This window comes from Salvelinus alpinus, chromosome 1, assembly GCF_045679555.1.
Source record: "Salvelinus alpinus chromosome 1, SLU_Salpinus.1, whole genome shotgun sequence".
Classification (NCBI taxonomy): Eukaryota; Metazoa; Chordata; class Actinopteri; order Salmoniformes; family Salmonidae; genus Salvelinus; species Salvelinus alpinus.
The window spans coordinates 67,089,898-67,106,431 of NC_092086.1; the positions used below are offsets into that span (position 1 = coordinate 67,089,898).

General features: G+C 43.5%; 1 protein-coding gene across 1 annotated transcript; it reads left to right on the top strand.

Annotated features, from left to right (window-relative positions):
- Positions 1 to 622: 622 nt before the first annotated feature.
- On the top strand, positions 623 to 6,621 carry LOC139583588 (protein sprouty homolog 4-like). Its single transcript, XM_071414837.1, has 2 exons — positions 623 to 819; positions 2,925 to 6,621. Exon 2 carries the CDS (start codon positions 2,957 to 2,959, stop codon positions 3,911 to 3,913), a length of 957 nt encoding a protein of 318 aa, XP_071270938.1. The 5' UTR covers positions 623 to 819; positions 2,925 to 2,956; the 3' UTR covers positions 3,914 to 6,621.
- The last annotated feature ends 9,913 nt before the right edge of the window (positions 6,622 to 16,534 follow it).

The following is a 16,534-nucleotide window of genomic DNA, read 5'->3' on the forward strand; positions in this document are numbered from 1 at the left end:
AGTCCCACTGGGCACAGACGTCAGTTAAATGTCTAGTTTTGATTGATATTTGGACGAGTTGTCAACTAACGTGAATTCAACCAAAAATGTCACCCAGTCATTGGATTTATGTTAAAAGGAAGGTGAAAAAAGACAAAAATCCATTAAGTGTATGTTTTTTTTTGTTGCAAATCAATCAGTTTTCCACGTTGATTCAACTTCATCATATTGAATTATTTGGTTGAAATTACATCAAATATTTATTTTCCTAATGTTATTTCCCATTACACAATTCAAAATGGTTACAATGGACCTAACATGAGGTTAAATATTCGTAAATTAGCATTCCTTTTCAGGTCGAAGGCCCATTGGGAAACATGAATGAGTGAATGCATACATAAATAAGTAGCATGGTGTGAGACTCATTGCTGCCTCGTTCATTTAATTCTCTATGACATTGCCCTTGTGACGAAAAGCTCCCTATTCTTCCATTCATGAAATCTTGGTATTACGCTTGCGCAATGAAAATCGGAGTCCTCCCATTCATAAAAATGTAACCCCTGCATTAGAGCCCTGAGTCGTTCTGCCCTCCCATTCACAAAAAAATCGGTCAATGCATCTGCGCAGTTTGTTCTTTACCCTCCCATTCATAAAAACCCATTTCCCCATGTAGTTGCAACATCGTATCAAAAAGCCCGTGTCCTGACCGCAGTACGCATCGAGTGGATAGTGTTTAATAATTTTTCGCCTTGCCCTTTTTTCTTTACTTGGGAGTAATATATTTGGAATATACATGCAGTCGTCAAGCTCAACAGAGAAATGCGCTGCTAGTCTGGAAAAGTAAGTTATTTTCTCGGATTTATGACGTTTTCTACATAGGCTAGGCGGGTTTGGGTATCCCATCACGTTTTGGTTGAACAAATTAGAATACTGTTGTGTTTACTTCAGTTTTGTGGTTTATGTGGGTGCGCTGAAAAAAGCTTGCTCTTTTGCAACAAGCTGTTCCCGTATTTACACTTTGTCAATATTTAACCATGGATCCTACAAGGTTGTGGGCGAGAGATGAATAATAATACACATAATCGTTCATTATTATAGGCTAGGTTGTACGCCGTTTATACACATCTAAGAAATGGTGTTGTGTTTAAAAACAAACAGTCTAAGGTATAAGTAACGGATCGCTCACCATTCGCATTATTGAGGATCTTTGCGTGACGCTTCTCTGCAGCGTTTGAGCTGGCACATCATATGCATATGTCAGGTGGTTTTGTCATCTATTCCTTTAAATAACTCAACGTTTTAAAAGAAACCGTTTGTCCAATAAAATGAAGCAGTGTTTTGGTCTAAACGGCCACCCTTCTTTTATAAACCAATAGCGACTTGCGCGTAAAAAAAACCAGCCTATGTTCTGTATGCGATTAGGCTATTATTGTGAATTAACGTTACTTGTCGAATTAAATGCTATCATCGTGTCTCGATTAATATTTAATCCGATTTTACATGTATTTAATATTTCTAGCGACCGTGGTGCCGCGTCGCCTCCGATTACAATCACTCAATTCACCCGCATTGAGGGGAGGGGGACACTTGTACCTTGTGTGGATTCACTAGGGTCCTACGTTTGATCAGGAGCATTTGTCCCCCTGCCAGCAATGTCGCAACAGGTTTGTTCAGTTGTTCAGGTTTGTTCTTCATAAGCTGGTATTGGCAGATCTGAGAGACACAGCATTATAGTCACAATTAGGCTATATTCAGATTCTGTGCGTATTTCTCTGGCAAATGATCTGACAATCACATAATTATTTCAATGAAATAATCTATTGAGAGATCAACACTATATGTAATATTATAAAGTTGATAGAATTCCCCTATACATGTTATTTTCTCTACATAGCCTACTCCATCATTCTTGACATATAGGCTATAGGTCGATTTTCAAACAACTCTTTAATTACTTCATACTTAATGCATTTCTACTTCCTTATGTCTAACAACCTGTAACCTACCACACTACCTTGTAGTGGCTACTATAGAGTAACTGCTGAGTAGCAACTGTTGTGTCCTGTAGATCTATTGGGAAGTTAAATAGTTGAGTCTACTTACTCAATCTAGTTTTCTAGTTGCTGCATACTGGCTCGTAGTCATATGGAACTGTAGTCTGCATGCGCCAAAATAGATCATCTCCAAACACCAGTGTCTGCCTTTTGTGAAGATCAGATGGGTACATTTGTTATTTGTTTTTACTACCATGAATAATTGTTCGTTTTTTAACTACACACACATTGTCTAGCCCTGTGAAACAGCCTAGGCCTACTTCATGCAATCAGTACATTAAGAATAATTTACAACCATTAAGGAAAAATGAACACAGATCAAATCCAATAAAATCAAACATTGCGCATGGATTTATGTCTTCTCACCAATCTTAAAAAAAATAAAAAAATAAAAAGCTATATCTATTGAATCTATGACTGGTCCTTTGGTGAATGTATTTATAGCACTTAAAGTCATGTGTTAGTCTCAATCTGGTCTATGGGGCCCCTCTTGGTCTTAATCTAATTTCGCCTAGGTTGTAATTATTTTCCGCATACAAGTCTTCCAATTAATGTTGGCCTTGTGGTATTTTTTTCTCATGAGAAAGTGTGAAATGTGAATTGAGTAAATTACATATTAACGTTGATTGTATTGCATTCGAAAACAATGTATTATTAGAATTTGTTTGAAATAGCGTGCTTGTGAATATTAGTTATAAACCGATACAGGACGTTCTCTGAATGTAACTTTCATCAGTACCATCTACTGCTATGAGTCATTGTTGAGAATATAGATTTTATGCTGACTCATATTTTGTACAACCACCGACTGAGAGCCTCGTGTTAGATATGGGTTTGTGTAAGTAGGGTAGCCATTCCAGGAGGCTGACTGTCATCTCTATGTTTCTCCAGGACTGCTAGATGTTGAGCTCTCTGTTTGCTGTATGAGGGACACAACTGCACAGATGGAGTCAAGGGTTCCCCACCACATCCCTGGAGTGTCTTCCTCCATTATATCCCAACCGTTGCTGGACAGTAGTGTCCCCTATGGAAGGCTCCAGTACCCGCTCACCATCTTCCCCATCGACCAGATTAAGTCCTCTCACATGGAGAACGATTATATTGACAGTCCGGCTGTGGTCTCCCAGCAACCCCCCAGCCAGAAGGTTGCCAAAAGGGGGTCCCACGAGCCACTGCTAGGGGCCCCCCAGCTGGCGCGCTGCGACCCCAACGACGCCACCACACACCCCTGGATCTCCTTCAGCGGGCGGCCCAGCTCCATCAGCAGTAGCAGCAGCACCTCGTCAGACCAGAGGCTGCTGGACCACGCAGCCCCTACCCCCGTGGTGGACCACAGGTCCACAGTAGTCACCACCAGGACCCCCTGTTGCAAGCCCAAGGTGCTCACTTCCAAGCCTCTGGACCTAAAGGCTGCTGCCCAGGGGGCCATGGGGGTGGACAAGAAGCACATGCTGCTGTGTGAGACATGTGGTAAGTGCCGCTGCACAGAGTGCACCCTGCCCCGGACCCTGCCTTCCTGCTGGGTGTGCAACCAGGAGTGCCTGTGCTCGGTGCAGAGCCTGGTGGACTCGGCCACCTGCATGTGCCTGGTCAAGGGCATTTTCTACCACTGCACCGAGGATGAGGACGATGAGGGCTCTTGCGCCGACCGCCCATGCTCCTGCCAACAGTCTAACTGCTGCGCACGCTGGTCCTTCATGACGGCCATGTCCCTGGTGCTGCCCTGTATGATGTGCTACCTGCCCGCCATGGGCTGTGTCAAACTGTCGCAGAAGTGCTACGATAAAACCAGCCGCCCGGGCTGCCGCTGCAAGACCTCCCAGCAGGCCTGTAAGAGTATGGAGGCCAAGGCTGGAGGCCAGGAGAAACAGTCCTCATGATACTAACTGGCTGTTGCCTTATCAATACCCTTTGGATAGACCAATCCCCCCACCTGCTGGAGGACTTCCCAAAAACTATGGTACTTACAGAAGGGTTCACACCTGTCCTTCTCAGTTCTAGTGATGTTATGCCACACGAGTTAAAATAGGTCTGTCTGCTAGATCTGTTGGCCTAGACAACTGCTTGCCTCAGAACCCATCCGTATAAGTGTAACAGACTGGTGGATTTTGTTTTATAAAATGGCTGAAGGCACAAGTCATACTCCCTCTATACGGCTCTGAATTTATAGCTTCATGATAGCTAGCTACTCCATGACAAATTGGACACCAGTTGTTTTCCCCCTAACATAAAGATATATGTTTGAGAAAATAAGCCTGTTCCAAAGCAGTTTCCCTCTATTTTTTTGCAAACTGTTGGTTTTCCTTTTTGGTAGTTTAGGATACTTCAAGTGAAACTACCACCCACTCTCCCCTATATATGAACATTCTTTAGGTTTCAGTCCCACACAAGCTTTCCTGTTGCTAGCTTGATGTTGGGCTTTTTAGGTCAAGGTGACAAAGTGAGAGGTAGTCACGTGGCTTTGGAGCGATAGTCTGTTTTTTATATTCTTGTTTGTGTGCTCGTACGATATGTAAGGTCATACCACAAGTGAGTGAAAAACTGTGTTTAGGATTGCCTGACTTGATCACTTTCTATTTCCTTAAGGGGAAACGTAATGTGGATTTTAACCTAGCTTTTACCAATCACTTCGGGAAAAAATGCATGTCATGCGCTGCATGATGTAACTTAGTGCTTAACCCCAGTGCTAGATGTGGATGTGTAGTAGAAAAACCTCCTCAGGGATTGTTCCTCATCAGTAGAATTTGGTCTAGCACGTCAAAACTGCTTGAAAGCCTAGTTGACTTCACTTTGCACAAGAGGCGAAGAACCGTTTGAAAAAGGGCAAAAGGGCAATGGTGAATTATTTAGGAAGAGCGAGAGGAAATGGGTGGAAAATAGCGTTTTCAGGAAGAGGGAGAAGGTAGAGTGAAGTTGTAGCGTACCTAGCCAGCCTTAGTGAAATCCAATCTGCCACTTGCACAACCTTTTTAGATGAAGCAAACCTCTTATGATGGACTAAAGCACAGTATTAAGTATAAAGGCTGAATGTATTTTTGCATTACTCTGTGAACTACTTTGAGTCCACATTGTATACCCCACTACTCAAAAAAAGGAGTTTGTCTTATGTTAGAAATATTCTTTATCTTTTTTTTCTCAACCTATTTTTGTGTCTTGCATGGAGTTCCAATGACTTTGCCAAAAGGAGTTTAGTATAGCTTGTTTAGCTGTCTAAGGGATCATATGTGTTATGCACTTGCCAAATGGTCGGAAGGCAATTGTTCTTAAAGGTACGGTGCCCTTTTTGCAGTTTGCTTCAGTTTGGCATAATTCTGTCATGTTGGTTCTAAGGTCCCCTAATAACATTAAGACCTGTCACCTTCTCATGTTTGTACTTGTCTTGTTGCACAAAGCAGAAAACATACAGGAGAAAACACTGTTCTTAGTCTTGAATGTATAAGGCAATATTACTTTCAAATGTTTGCAATTCAATCCAAGGAAAGGTGCCAAAATTGGGAATGATTTTGTGGCTGGCAAAGCCAGGGAAAAATTGCAAATGTGTTGACAATATGTTATAGAAATAGACCTATGCAGGTGACATGCTGTTGTAAATAGTTTCAAGACACGTGTTCTTTAGAAGAGTTTTAAATGTCCTCGAAAAATTGCATGGTACATTATAACTACAATTCAGTACAAAATATATAGAGATATGTAGATATATATTTTGGGGGTAAAGTTGAGGGGAAGAGGGTGGGGGGGGGGGGGAGACATATTTCTATCATAAGCACTTGACTTAGAAAAGTGTGCCCTGCAATAAAAATACCTCTGTTTATGCTATTCATGCCTCATTAGCAGGAGAGAGGCGACGCTAATTCCCAGTCCCTCAGTGCCCCTGAAACTGTGGACTCATTGAATCCACTGAAGGAATACAATTTCGGCCTATCCGGATCACCCCTTAGTCCTTTTTGTGCTCAGTGTCGCAACTTTTTTTCCCTTCCCAAGTTGTCCGACAAATACCCTTGCCTTGATTGACAAATACAGCTGCTGTGCATAAATTGTCAAAACCACCGGTAGGGAAAGAGAACTCTCTCAAGCTACATTCCATTCCATCTTGTTTAATAGTGGTTGTCTTTTGCTTTTCTGCTTTAAAAAAAAATGTCTGTCTCTCACTGTGGCTAGGGTAAAATCCTTAGCTCCAAACTGTGTTAGCTTTATGTTTATACCATGTGTTTGCTGGCCTGTTAAGGTATTGAATGATGACCAACCATGACAACTCAATGATTAAACTTTTTTTTCTGTTAGAATGCTGTGACTTAAACTCCATTTTGTGGTACACTGTGGCCACTAGAATTTTCTTCAACTCAATCAAAAGAACCTTTTAAACTGCTGGCTTCTGCTATTCAATTTCTTTGCCTTTGCCATGTCAATGTTGATTGAAAAAGAATCAAAAAGAAAAATTCTCACATATAACATTTTCCCTTTATAGATATATTTATTTTGAAGTTCTATTTTATATAGTATTTATTTAGATGCCAACTTTTGTTTGAAGAAAGCTTATGTCGAAACAGAATGTACATTGACATTGGAAATATATATTGTTAAATATAAACAAGTTGTGGTGTCTGTTTTTGTATCTTGTTACTGCTATTCATCTACTTGAATCATACACAAACTGAACTCTTAGACAGACAGCAACCATATCAGTACATACTCTGGCCTTCTGCCATGTCTTTTCAAGATGCGCATGGTTAGAGGAAGATGGATATGTTTTAAAGCTACAAAGGAGTTCAGTTTCCATAGTTAGACTTCGTTTGTCATTTTGTTGATTTGGAGCTGGAGAGTTATGGTTGAACGTTACGGAATAAAAACGTGGGTCGGAAAAAGGCTGTTTCCTGCTCATTCTCAGAGGACCAAATTAAAACTATTAATAATTTTAAATCAAAACATTTAATGGTAGTCACTGTTTCATTTGAATGTTTCCACTTTCTGAATTTCCTTCCTCTTAGTTTAAATTGTATTATTCTCGTATAAAAGAGCGGTAAGCCACACTCCAATTCAAGCCAGAAAAAGCAGCTTGACCCTACATTTTACGGCTAATAATTCAGATATTTCCTCAGTCAGACAGAAACATGCCCTGGTCAAATTTCCAATCAAAGTCAAAGATAAGGTATTGGTTGTGTGTAACTGTAAGTAGGAAAGACCGTGCTGAGCAAATCCTTTCCTCAATTTGGAAAATCAGCAACATGAGAGGGTATTATCCTTCCAAGTTGTGCGTGCAAATGCTGACTGCCTGCATAATTAAGGGGTGGTATTCTATGTCTAGATGTGAAACATTCCTTATCTCCCAACAAGCACACCACCGTACGTGGCTGGAATATCTCCCTCCACTCCGCCCCCTTCCCCTGGGCCGACCTTTGCCGATTTCCCCCCCCAAGGCGAGGCAGGGCCTGTTTCCTGAGTGTTACCTGTGAGCACCTGGGGGAGATGAGTGAGGAGCTGAGTTGACTTCCCCTCCTGGCTGAGCTGGGGCTTCCGCTGCAGCCTGTGGCGCTGGGGCCTGTCTGTTAGAACAGGTGAGATCTGAGACAAACCTGCCTGTTTACCTGCCTGCCTGTCATCTCCCCACCCTGCGCTACCCTCCCTCCCTCCTTCTCTCCCACACACCTCCACCACATCATCAGCTCCGGCATTTAAATTGCAGCAAGTAAAGTGAACAAACCCACCTCTCTCATACAGGAGGGTGGAACCGTAATACTGGTAGGGGCAGTATTATTGTCTTAGCTAACCCCAGTATTTCTTGGCTGAGCTGTTAGGAAGTGTGTTGCTTCATGCTTAAGGTCAGTGCACAATGTTGAGAATAAGGTCGTCACACCCCTTCACACAGCATATTCTCACCCTGCAGGTTAGAACGGCTGCACTTTCTTGCTGATGGCTCCCATGTGCAGCACTTCCTAAATTCCATGATGATCAAAGCTGTGAAAATAACTGTAAAAGGGGGGTTACATGACGAATAAACAAACAGTTATGGCCGACTTCATCAAATAGAGTACCAGTTCCTATAACTTTTATTCTGGTTTGTCCTTACTCTGAGTGTACAATTCTCCGACATTTTATTTGTCACATGTGCCAAATACAACAGGTGTAGACTTTATCTTGAAATGCTTGCTTACAAGCCCTTCCCAATGATGCAGTGTTAAAAAATATGAATTGAAATAAAAATATCAACACAAGAGGAATAAAATACACAAGAATGAAGCTGTATACAGGGAGTACCAGTACCAGATCAGTGTGCAGGGGTACAGGGTATTTGAGGTAGATACAGTGCAATCAGAAAGTATTCAGACCTTAAGAGGATCTGCAGAGAAGAACGGGAGAAACTCCACAAATACAGGTGTGCCAAGCTTGTAGCTTCCTACCCAAGAAGACCCGAGGCTGTAATCGCTGCCAAAGGTAGTTCAACAAAGTACTGAGTAAAGGGTCTGAATACAGTGCATTCGGAAAGTATTCAGACCCCTTGACTTTTTCCACATTTTGTTACGTTACAGCCTTATTCTAAAATTGATTAAATCGTTTTCCCCCTCATTAATCTACACTCAAAGCCCCCTAATGATGAAGCAAAAAAAGGTTTTTAGAAATGTTTACACGTTTATAAAAAAAAAACGAACTTATATCACATTGACAGAATTATTCAGCGTCGAGTCTTTTCACACAAGCGATTACAGCCTCGAGTCTTCTTGGCACACCTGTATTTGGAGAGATTCTCCCATTCTTCCCTGCAGATCCTATCAAGCTCTGTCAGGTTGTTTTCATCAAGGATCTCTCTGTACTTTGCTCCGGTAATCTTTGCATCGATACTTACTAGTCTCCCAGTTCCTGCCTCAGATAAACATCCCCACAGCATGATGCTGCCTCCACCATGCCTCACCGTAGAGATGGTGCCAGGTTTCCTCCAGACGAGACGCTTCAGGTCAAATAGTTCAATCTTGGTTTCATCAGACCAGAGAACCCTGTTTCTCATGGTCTGAAAGTCTTTAAGTGCCTTTTGGCAAACTCCAAGCGGGCTGTCATGTGCCTTTTACTGAGGAGTGGCTTCCGTCTGGTCACTCTACCATAAAGGCCTGATTGGTGGTGTGCTGCAGAGATGGTTGTCCTTCTGGAAGTTTCTCCCATCTCCACAGAGGAACTATGGAGCTCTGTCAGAGTGACCATCGGGTTCTTGGTCACCTTCCTGACCAAGGCCCTTCTCGCCTGATTGCTTAGTTTGGCCGGGCGGCAAGCTCTAGGAAGAGTCTTGGTGGTTCCAAACCTCTTCCATTTAAGAATGATGGAGGCCACTGTGTTCTTGGGGACCTTCAATGCTACAGAAATGTTTTGGTAACCTTCCCCAGATCTGTGCCTCGACACAATCCTGTCTCGGGGCTCTACAGACAATTCCTTCGACCCGACGGCTTGGTTTTTGCTCTGACTTGCACTGTCAACTGTGGGACCTTATATACTGTAGACAGGTGTGTGCCTTTCCAAATCATGTCCAATCAATTGAATTTACCACAGGTGGACTCAAATCAAATTGTATTTTTCACATACACATGGTTAGCAAATGTTAATGCGAGTGGAGCAAAATGCTTGTGCTTCTGGTTCCGACAGTGCAGTAAAATCTAACATGTAATCTAACAGTTCCCCAACAACTACCTAATGCACACAAATCTAAAAGAGGTGAATGAGAATATGTACATATAAATATATGGATGAGCGATGGCCGAGTGGCATAGATGGTATAAAATACATTATATACATATGATATGAGTGATGTAAGATATGTAAACATTGTTAAAGTGGCATTATTTAAAGTGGCATTGTTTAAAGTGACTAGTGATCCATTTGTTAAAGTGGCCAGTGATTGTATATGTATGTAGCCATGCAGGCAGCAGCCTCTGAGTTAGTGATTGCTGTTTAGCAGTCTGATGGCCTTGAGATAGAAGCTGTACTTCAGTCTCTCGGTCCCAGCTTTGATGCACCTGTACTGACCTCGCCTTCTGGAGGGTAGCGGTGTGAACAGGCAGTGGCTCGGGTGGTTGTTGTCTTTGATGATATTTTTTGCCTTCCTGTGACATTGGGTGCTATAGCTGAGCTGTTTGATCCCGCAGACCGCACCACCCTCTGGACAGCCTCGCAGTTGAGGGGCGGAACAGTTGCCGTACCAGGCTGTGATACAGCATGACAGGATGCTCTCTCTCGATTGTGGATATGTAAAAGTTAGTCAGGGTTTTGGGTGACAAACTAAATTTCTTCAGCCTCCTGAGGTTGATGAGGCGCTGTTGCACCTTCTTCACCACACTGTCTGTGTGGGTGGACCATTTCAGTTTGTCCGTGATGTGTACGCCGAGGAACTTAAAACTTTCCACTTTCTCCACTGCTGTCCCTTTGATGTGGATAGGGTGCTCCCTCTGCTGTTTCCTGAAGTCCACAATCATCTCTCTTGTTTTGTTGACGTTGAGTGAGAGGTTGTTTTCCTGACACCACACTCCGAGTGCCCTCACCTTCTCCCTGTAGGCTGTCTGTCGTTGTTGGTAATTAAGCGCACTACTGTTGTGTCGTCTGCAAACTTGATGATTGAGTTGGAGGCGTGCATGGCCATGCAGTCGTGGGTGAACAGGGAGTACAGGAGGGGGCTGAGCATGTACCCTTGTTGGGTCCGAGTGTTGAGGGTCAGCGAGGTGGAGATGTTGTTTCTTACCTTCACCACCTGGGGGCGGCCGTCAGAAAGTCCAGGACCCAATTGCACAGGGTGGGGTTGAGGCCCAGGGCCTCCAGCTTGCTGATGAGCTTGGAGGGCACTATGGTGTTGAATGCTGAGCTGTAGTCAATGAACAGCATTCTTACATAGGTATTCCTCTTGTCCAGATGGGATAGGGCAGTGTGCAGTGTGATGGCGATTGCATTGTCTGTGGACCTGTTAGGGCGGTGTGCAAACTGAAGTGGGTCTCGGGTAGCCGGTAAGATGGAGGTGATATGGTCCTTGATTAGTCTCTCAAAGCACTTCATGATGACAGAAGTGAATGCTATGGGGCGGTAATCATTTAGTTCAGTTATCTTTGCCTTCTTGGGTACGGGAACAATGGTGGCCATCTTGAAGCATGTGGGGACAGCAGACTGGGATAGGTAGCGATTAAATATGTCCGTAAACACACCAGCCAGCTGGTCTTCGCCTGCTCTGAGGACGCGGCTGGGGATGCCGTCTGGGCCAGCAGCCTTGCGAGAGTTAACACGTTTAAATGTTTTACTCACGTCAGCCGCTGAGAAGGAGTGGGGGGGCGCAGTTCTTGTTAGCGTGCCGCGACGGTTGCACTGTATTATCCTCAAATCGGGAAAAGAAGGTGTTTAGTTTGTCTGGAAGCATGATGTCGGTGTCCGTGACGTGGCTGGTTTTCTTTTTGTAGTCCATGATTTCCTGTACACCCTGCCACATACGTCTCGTGTCTGAGCCGTTGAATTGCGACTCCACTTTGTCCCTGTACCGGCATTTCACTTGTTTGATTGCCTTGCGGAGGGAATAACTACACTGTTTATATTCAGCCATATTCCCAGACCTATTTCCATGGTTAAATGTGGTGGTTCAAACTTTCAGTTTTGCGCGAATGCTGCCATCCATCCACGGTTTCTGGTTAGGGTAGGTTTTAATAGTCACAGTTGGTACAACATCTCTAATGCACTTCCTTATAAATTCACTCACAGAGTCAGCGTATAGGTTGATGTTATTCTCTGAGGCTGACCAGAACATATCCCAGTCCGCGTGATCAAAACAATCTTGAAGGGTGGATTCCGATTAGTCAGACCAGCTTTGAATGGTTCTAGTCACTGGTACATCCTGTTTGAGTTTCTGCCTATAAGACGGTAGGAGCAAGATGGCGTCACGGTCGGATTTGCTGAAAGGAGTGCGGGGGAGGGCTTTGTATGCATCGCAGAAGTTAGAGTAGCAGTGGTCGAGTGTATTACCCCTGCGCGTAGTGCAATCAATATGCTGATAGAATTTAGGTAGCCTTGTTCTCAAATTTACTTTCTAAAAATCTAAAATCCCCAGCTACAATAAATGCAGCCTCAGGATATATGCTTTCCAGTTTACTTAGAGTCCAGTGAAGTTCCTTTAGGACCATCTTGGTGTCTGCTTGAGGGGGAATGTACGCAGATGTGATGATAACTGATGAGAATTTTCTTGGAAGGTAATGTGGCCTGCATTTGATTGTGCGGAATTCTAGGTCGGGTATGTACATCAAATCAAATCAAACTTTATTTAACTTTATGCGCCAAATACAAGCCCTTAACCAACAGTGCAGTTCAAGAAGAGTTAAGATAATATTTACCAAATAGACTAAAGTAGAAAATTATAATAAAAAGTAACACAATAAGAATAACAATAACGAGGCTATATACAGGGGGTACCTGTACCGAGTCAGTGTGTGGGGTAAAGCAGGGTAAAGTGACTAGGCACCAGGATAGAAAATAATAAGAGTAAAATAAAGAACAGAGTAACAGCAGCATATGATGAGTGTGAAAGTGTGTGTATGCATGTCTGAGTGTTGTGTTGTGTCCGTATGCATGTGTGTGTTATGTGTGCGTGTACGTATGTAGATAGTCTGGGTAATCATTTCAAATCCTGTGCGTCAATCTAATTAACATTATAAAAAAATGTTCCCTTCAAAATTTGTCTGTTTGAACACAATCCATCCCAGCCGCTATCGGCCTTCCGCATCTGCAGTGGAAAGTGGCAGAGCTACAGCACTGTTTGTCAGACCAGTCTGTAGCTGAAAACGTCTGTAGCTGTAGCGTCCGAACAGTTTGGCCGACTAACTATTATGACACTCTACGGAAAGATGAGACTCACGAACACGATGGTGTTCTCCGTTTTGCTCTACCCCCACAAGTGTCACTGGACTCGTCTGAAAATAACCCTTACAAACGAATGAAAGTATGGAGGTAGTTTTGTGCCAACAAAAGAAAGGGGTAAAAAAATATATATATATATATTTTCGGGGCTTTCTCATATCTCCTAGATATAGGAGAGAAACTATAAAACCTTATTCCTTAAGATTTTTGACTGTCTTTTTTGCCATTTATGAAAGTGTTATTCAGTGCATATCTATATTTTCTCAAATCATTTTACATAGAGAGGTCCTAAAATTCAAAATCAAATAGCTTAATGATCCATGGTATGACCATCTTAAAATAATTCCATATGTTAGCTTAGTAGATAGCAAAGCCCTTCTTTCAACAGAAGTGTGTCACCAGTCCTCCACCTATAGAGGACTTTGTTCTGTTCAGGCCACATGTGCCCTACTGTAAGGCCACACCTTTCTGGAAGTCACAGAGAGAGAAAGCCACAGCAGACACACAGTTGGACTGTCAAAACAGATCACCCTGTCCAACTTTGGCCACATAACATCCGTTGATCCTTCTCTTTTTTGGGGCTGTTTTCTTTGCTTGGTGTTTCTCATGTTCAGCAGCCATTTTGTGCAGCCAGTCAGTTCGTGCTGTGACTGGAACAGACCTGTCTGCACATTTCTCAAGTAAACTCATCCATGTTGATTTGGTTCAAGTAAATGTCCCCTTGCAGTTTGGATGACATATTGCAAAAGTCCTTTCCACATCTGGTGTAGTACTCATTCCCCTCTCACCCTCCCCTCTCCTCCTCCCCTCTCTCTCCCACTCTCTACTAGTAGTGAATACAAATGACATGCACTAGAGAGAGAGAGTCAAACAAAGTGCCTCTGAATGATTTGTGAGGTCAGGGAATTGGAGGAGAGATCATTCTGGGTTTTCCTACGGGACATGTGCAGGTCTGCAGGAATGCACGCTCAGATGGGAGGAAATGGCAAGTGCACGCTGTTTGGAAATGTAACTTTGACATTTAGACCTGGAGATTGCGAAAGCCGTCCTGCACCATTCTTTTACTGGTATTCAGAGCCCAACGAACCAAGTGTGACAGGAAGACTTCAGCTCAAGAGAAACACACTTCAACACTGCAAGTGGGAGAGAAGAAATAGGGGAGCGAGTTGTGGAGAGAAAATGGAGGGAAATTGGTGCGAGAGCGCTGGGGGGGGGGGGGGGGGGGGTTGTGCTGGAGGGAGATAGAGATAGAGAGAACGGGAGATGGAATTCAGAGTTGGCCAAAAGTTTCAGAGTGCACCAGCCAGACTCCTTCATTATCCGAACTCCATGGCATCTGACCAAGCAGCAACTTGAAACAAAGAGCTACTGTCTTGCATCATTTCCCCTTTCCCGAGGCTGGTCAGGCCAGCACTTCTTATCACCATTTATTGCCGCCCTGTTTCAGAGCTTCCACTCTGCTAACACCCATTCCAAATGGATTTGCACTGCTCAAAACACAGACAGTTGTAAAACGCATAGCACTAGTGTCTTGCAAGAGCATTTCATCTTAGAAATATGTCCTCTTGTTCCCATTATATGATTTATTCCATTCACTACTTTGTGCAGAAGGAAAACATTATACCAAGAAGGCCAAACGTTTCAATCAGTGTTTGTGTGCAAAGAGATGCAGCATATTCACACACAAAGCCTATAAACTGGTGGATCAAAGTCGTAGCTCAGTAAACTGGATTTTTTTCATCTTTTAAATGGCTCAAGGAATGGTAACAAAAGTGAATTGAGGTGAATGGTAGGGGACAGGAATCTTAATGAGGCTCTTCGGTCCACCACCATAATAAGTAGTCAGAACGTGTAGTTTAACAATTTAATACCTGATACTGTTGTATATGTCATGTGGATGAATCTTTCAACTTGAATGTCTTATGCCTGAGAGAAGGACTTGTGTAAAAGAGCATTTCTGTGACACAAGCACGCACACGCACAAGTGCACACACACACACAAGTGCACACACAAGTGCACACACAAGTGCACACACACACACACACACACACAAGTGCACACACACACAAGTGCACACACACACACACACACACACACACACACACACACACACACACACACACACACACACACACACACACACACACACACACACACACACACACACACACACACACACACTCATTCAGATACTCAAAACACACACACAATTCTCCGGCCTATGCACTCTCTGTGCTGCGTGAATAACAGCTCTTCCGTAGAGCGCAGCAGTCCCCCGAGGCGCCAGAGGGGCCAGAGCCAACCAAACTTGGCTTCCGACCCCACAGCGCTGACACGCCCACTTGGACTTAGCTGCAGTGAATTCTTTGTAAGCGCATTGTCAAAGCCCAACACTTCCTCTGGAGCTCAGCCAAAACAACCGCAATAACATTTCATACATTTATTTCTCACAGAGGACACTGTTGCAAAACCTTCCCTCTCCATGTCTCCTCTCTTCTCCTCCCCTCTCTCCTCTCCCTCCCACACCCAGTCCGACTCTCACTGACTTCTTCTTATGTTGATCCCAGGTGTTGTTAGTTCCATTACGTTATGTTGCTAACTACTTTGAACCCATGTTTGGGAACATGGAAAAAGGGAGTGATGACACCAGTCTAGTGATTGTCAGTCTCTTGTCCTCTCTCAGTACATTCCATAAGGATAAAGGAATTTAGTGTGTGTACCTGGCTATATGATGCAAATCTGTTTTTTATTTAACCTTTCTTCCAGTACCGCTGCCCTGCAGATCTACCATAGTAGTAGGCTAGAGACTCCAAGGCCATAGACTCAGGAAGCTGCTTTCTCTAGGCCCTGAGGGAGTATGGGAAGTGTAGTTTTCCAGTTTGCCCTGAGGTCCTGTATACGAGGCCCATGAACAGAAGGATAACCAGTCAGAAGATATGATCTGCTATTTATTCAGCCCTCAGTGGCTCCTCTACTCAGGCAGCCGGCAGCTGTACTATGGGTCCTCAGCCACATTGTCTTCACTACTAATGTTTCTTGCTCTCTATTGTGTTTCCTCTTTTTACCAAACCTGTCTGAGGAGGTGTAGCCTGGCTGCTGTGGTTGCATTGTGAACAGGACACAAAAGGGGAGGATTCCTGAGGTGAATGGTCAACATTGTTGTGTCTGTCCTCCTCACCTAGATAGATAGAGCTCTGCAGTTGGCTGAGATGTCTACTGCCGGGGGATAAGGAGGCGTTCTATGTGTCTGTGTGTGTGTGTGTGTGTGTGTGTGTGTGTACACGCGAGTGTATAATATAAAACAGCTCAACTTCTCAATCAGTGGAGGCTCCTCAGAGGAGGAAGGGGAGGACCATCCTCCTCAGTGAATTTCATAAAAATAAAAATAGCGAAACATAAAAAAACGTATCCGTTTTATACTAAAAACTATAATAAATATATTCACGTCACCAAATAATTGATTAAAAAAACTGTTTTGCAAGAAGGTCTACAGTAGCCTCAACAGCACTCTGTAGGGTAGCACCATGGTGTAGCTGGAGGACAGCTAGTTTCTGTCCTCCTCTTGGTACATTGACTTCAATACAAAACCTGGGAGGCTCATGGTTCTCACCCCCTTCCATAGACTTACACAGTAATTATG

Excerpts from the sequence above, each read along its gene's own strand:
- LOC139583588 (XM_071414837.1), top strand. The coding sequence starts at position 2,957 with ATGAGGGACACAACTGCACAGATGGAGTCAAGGGTTCCCCACCACATC.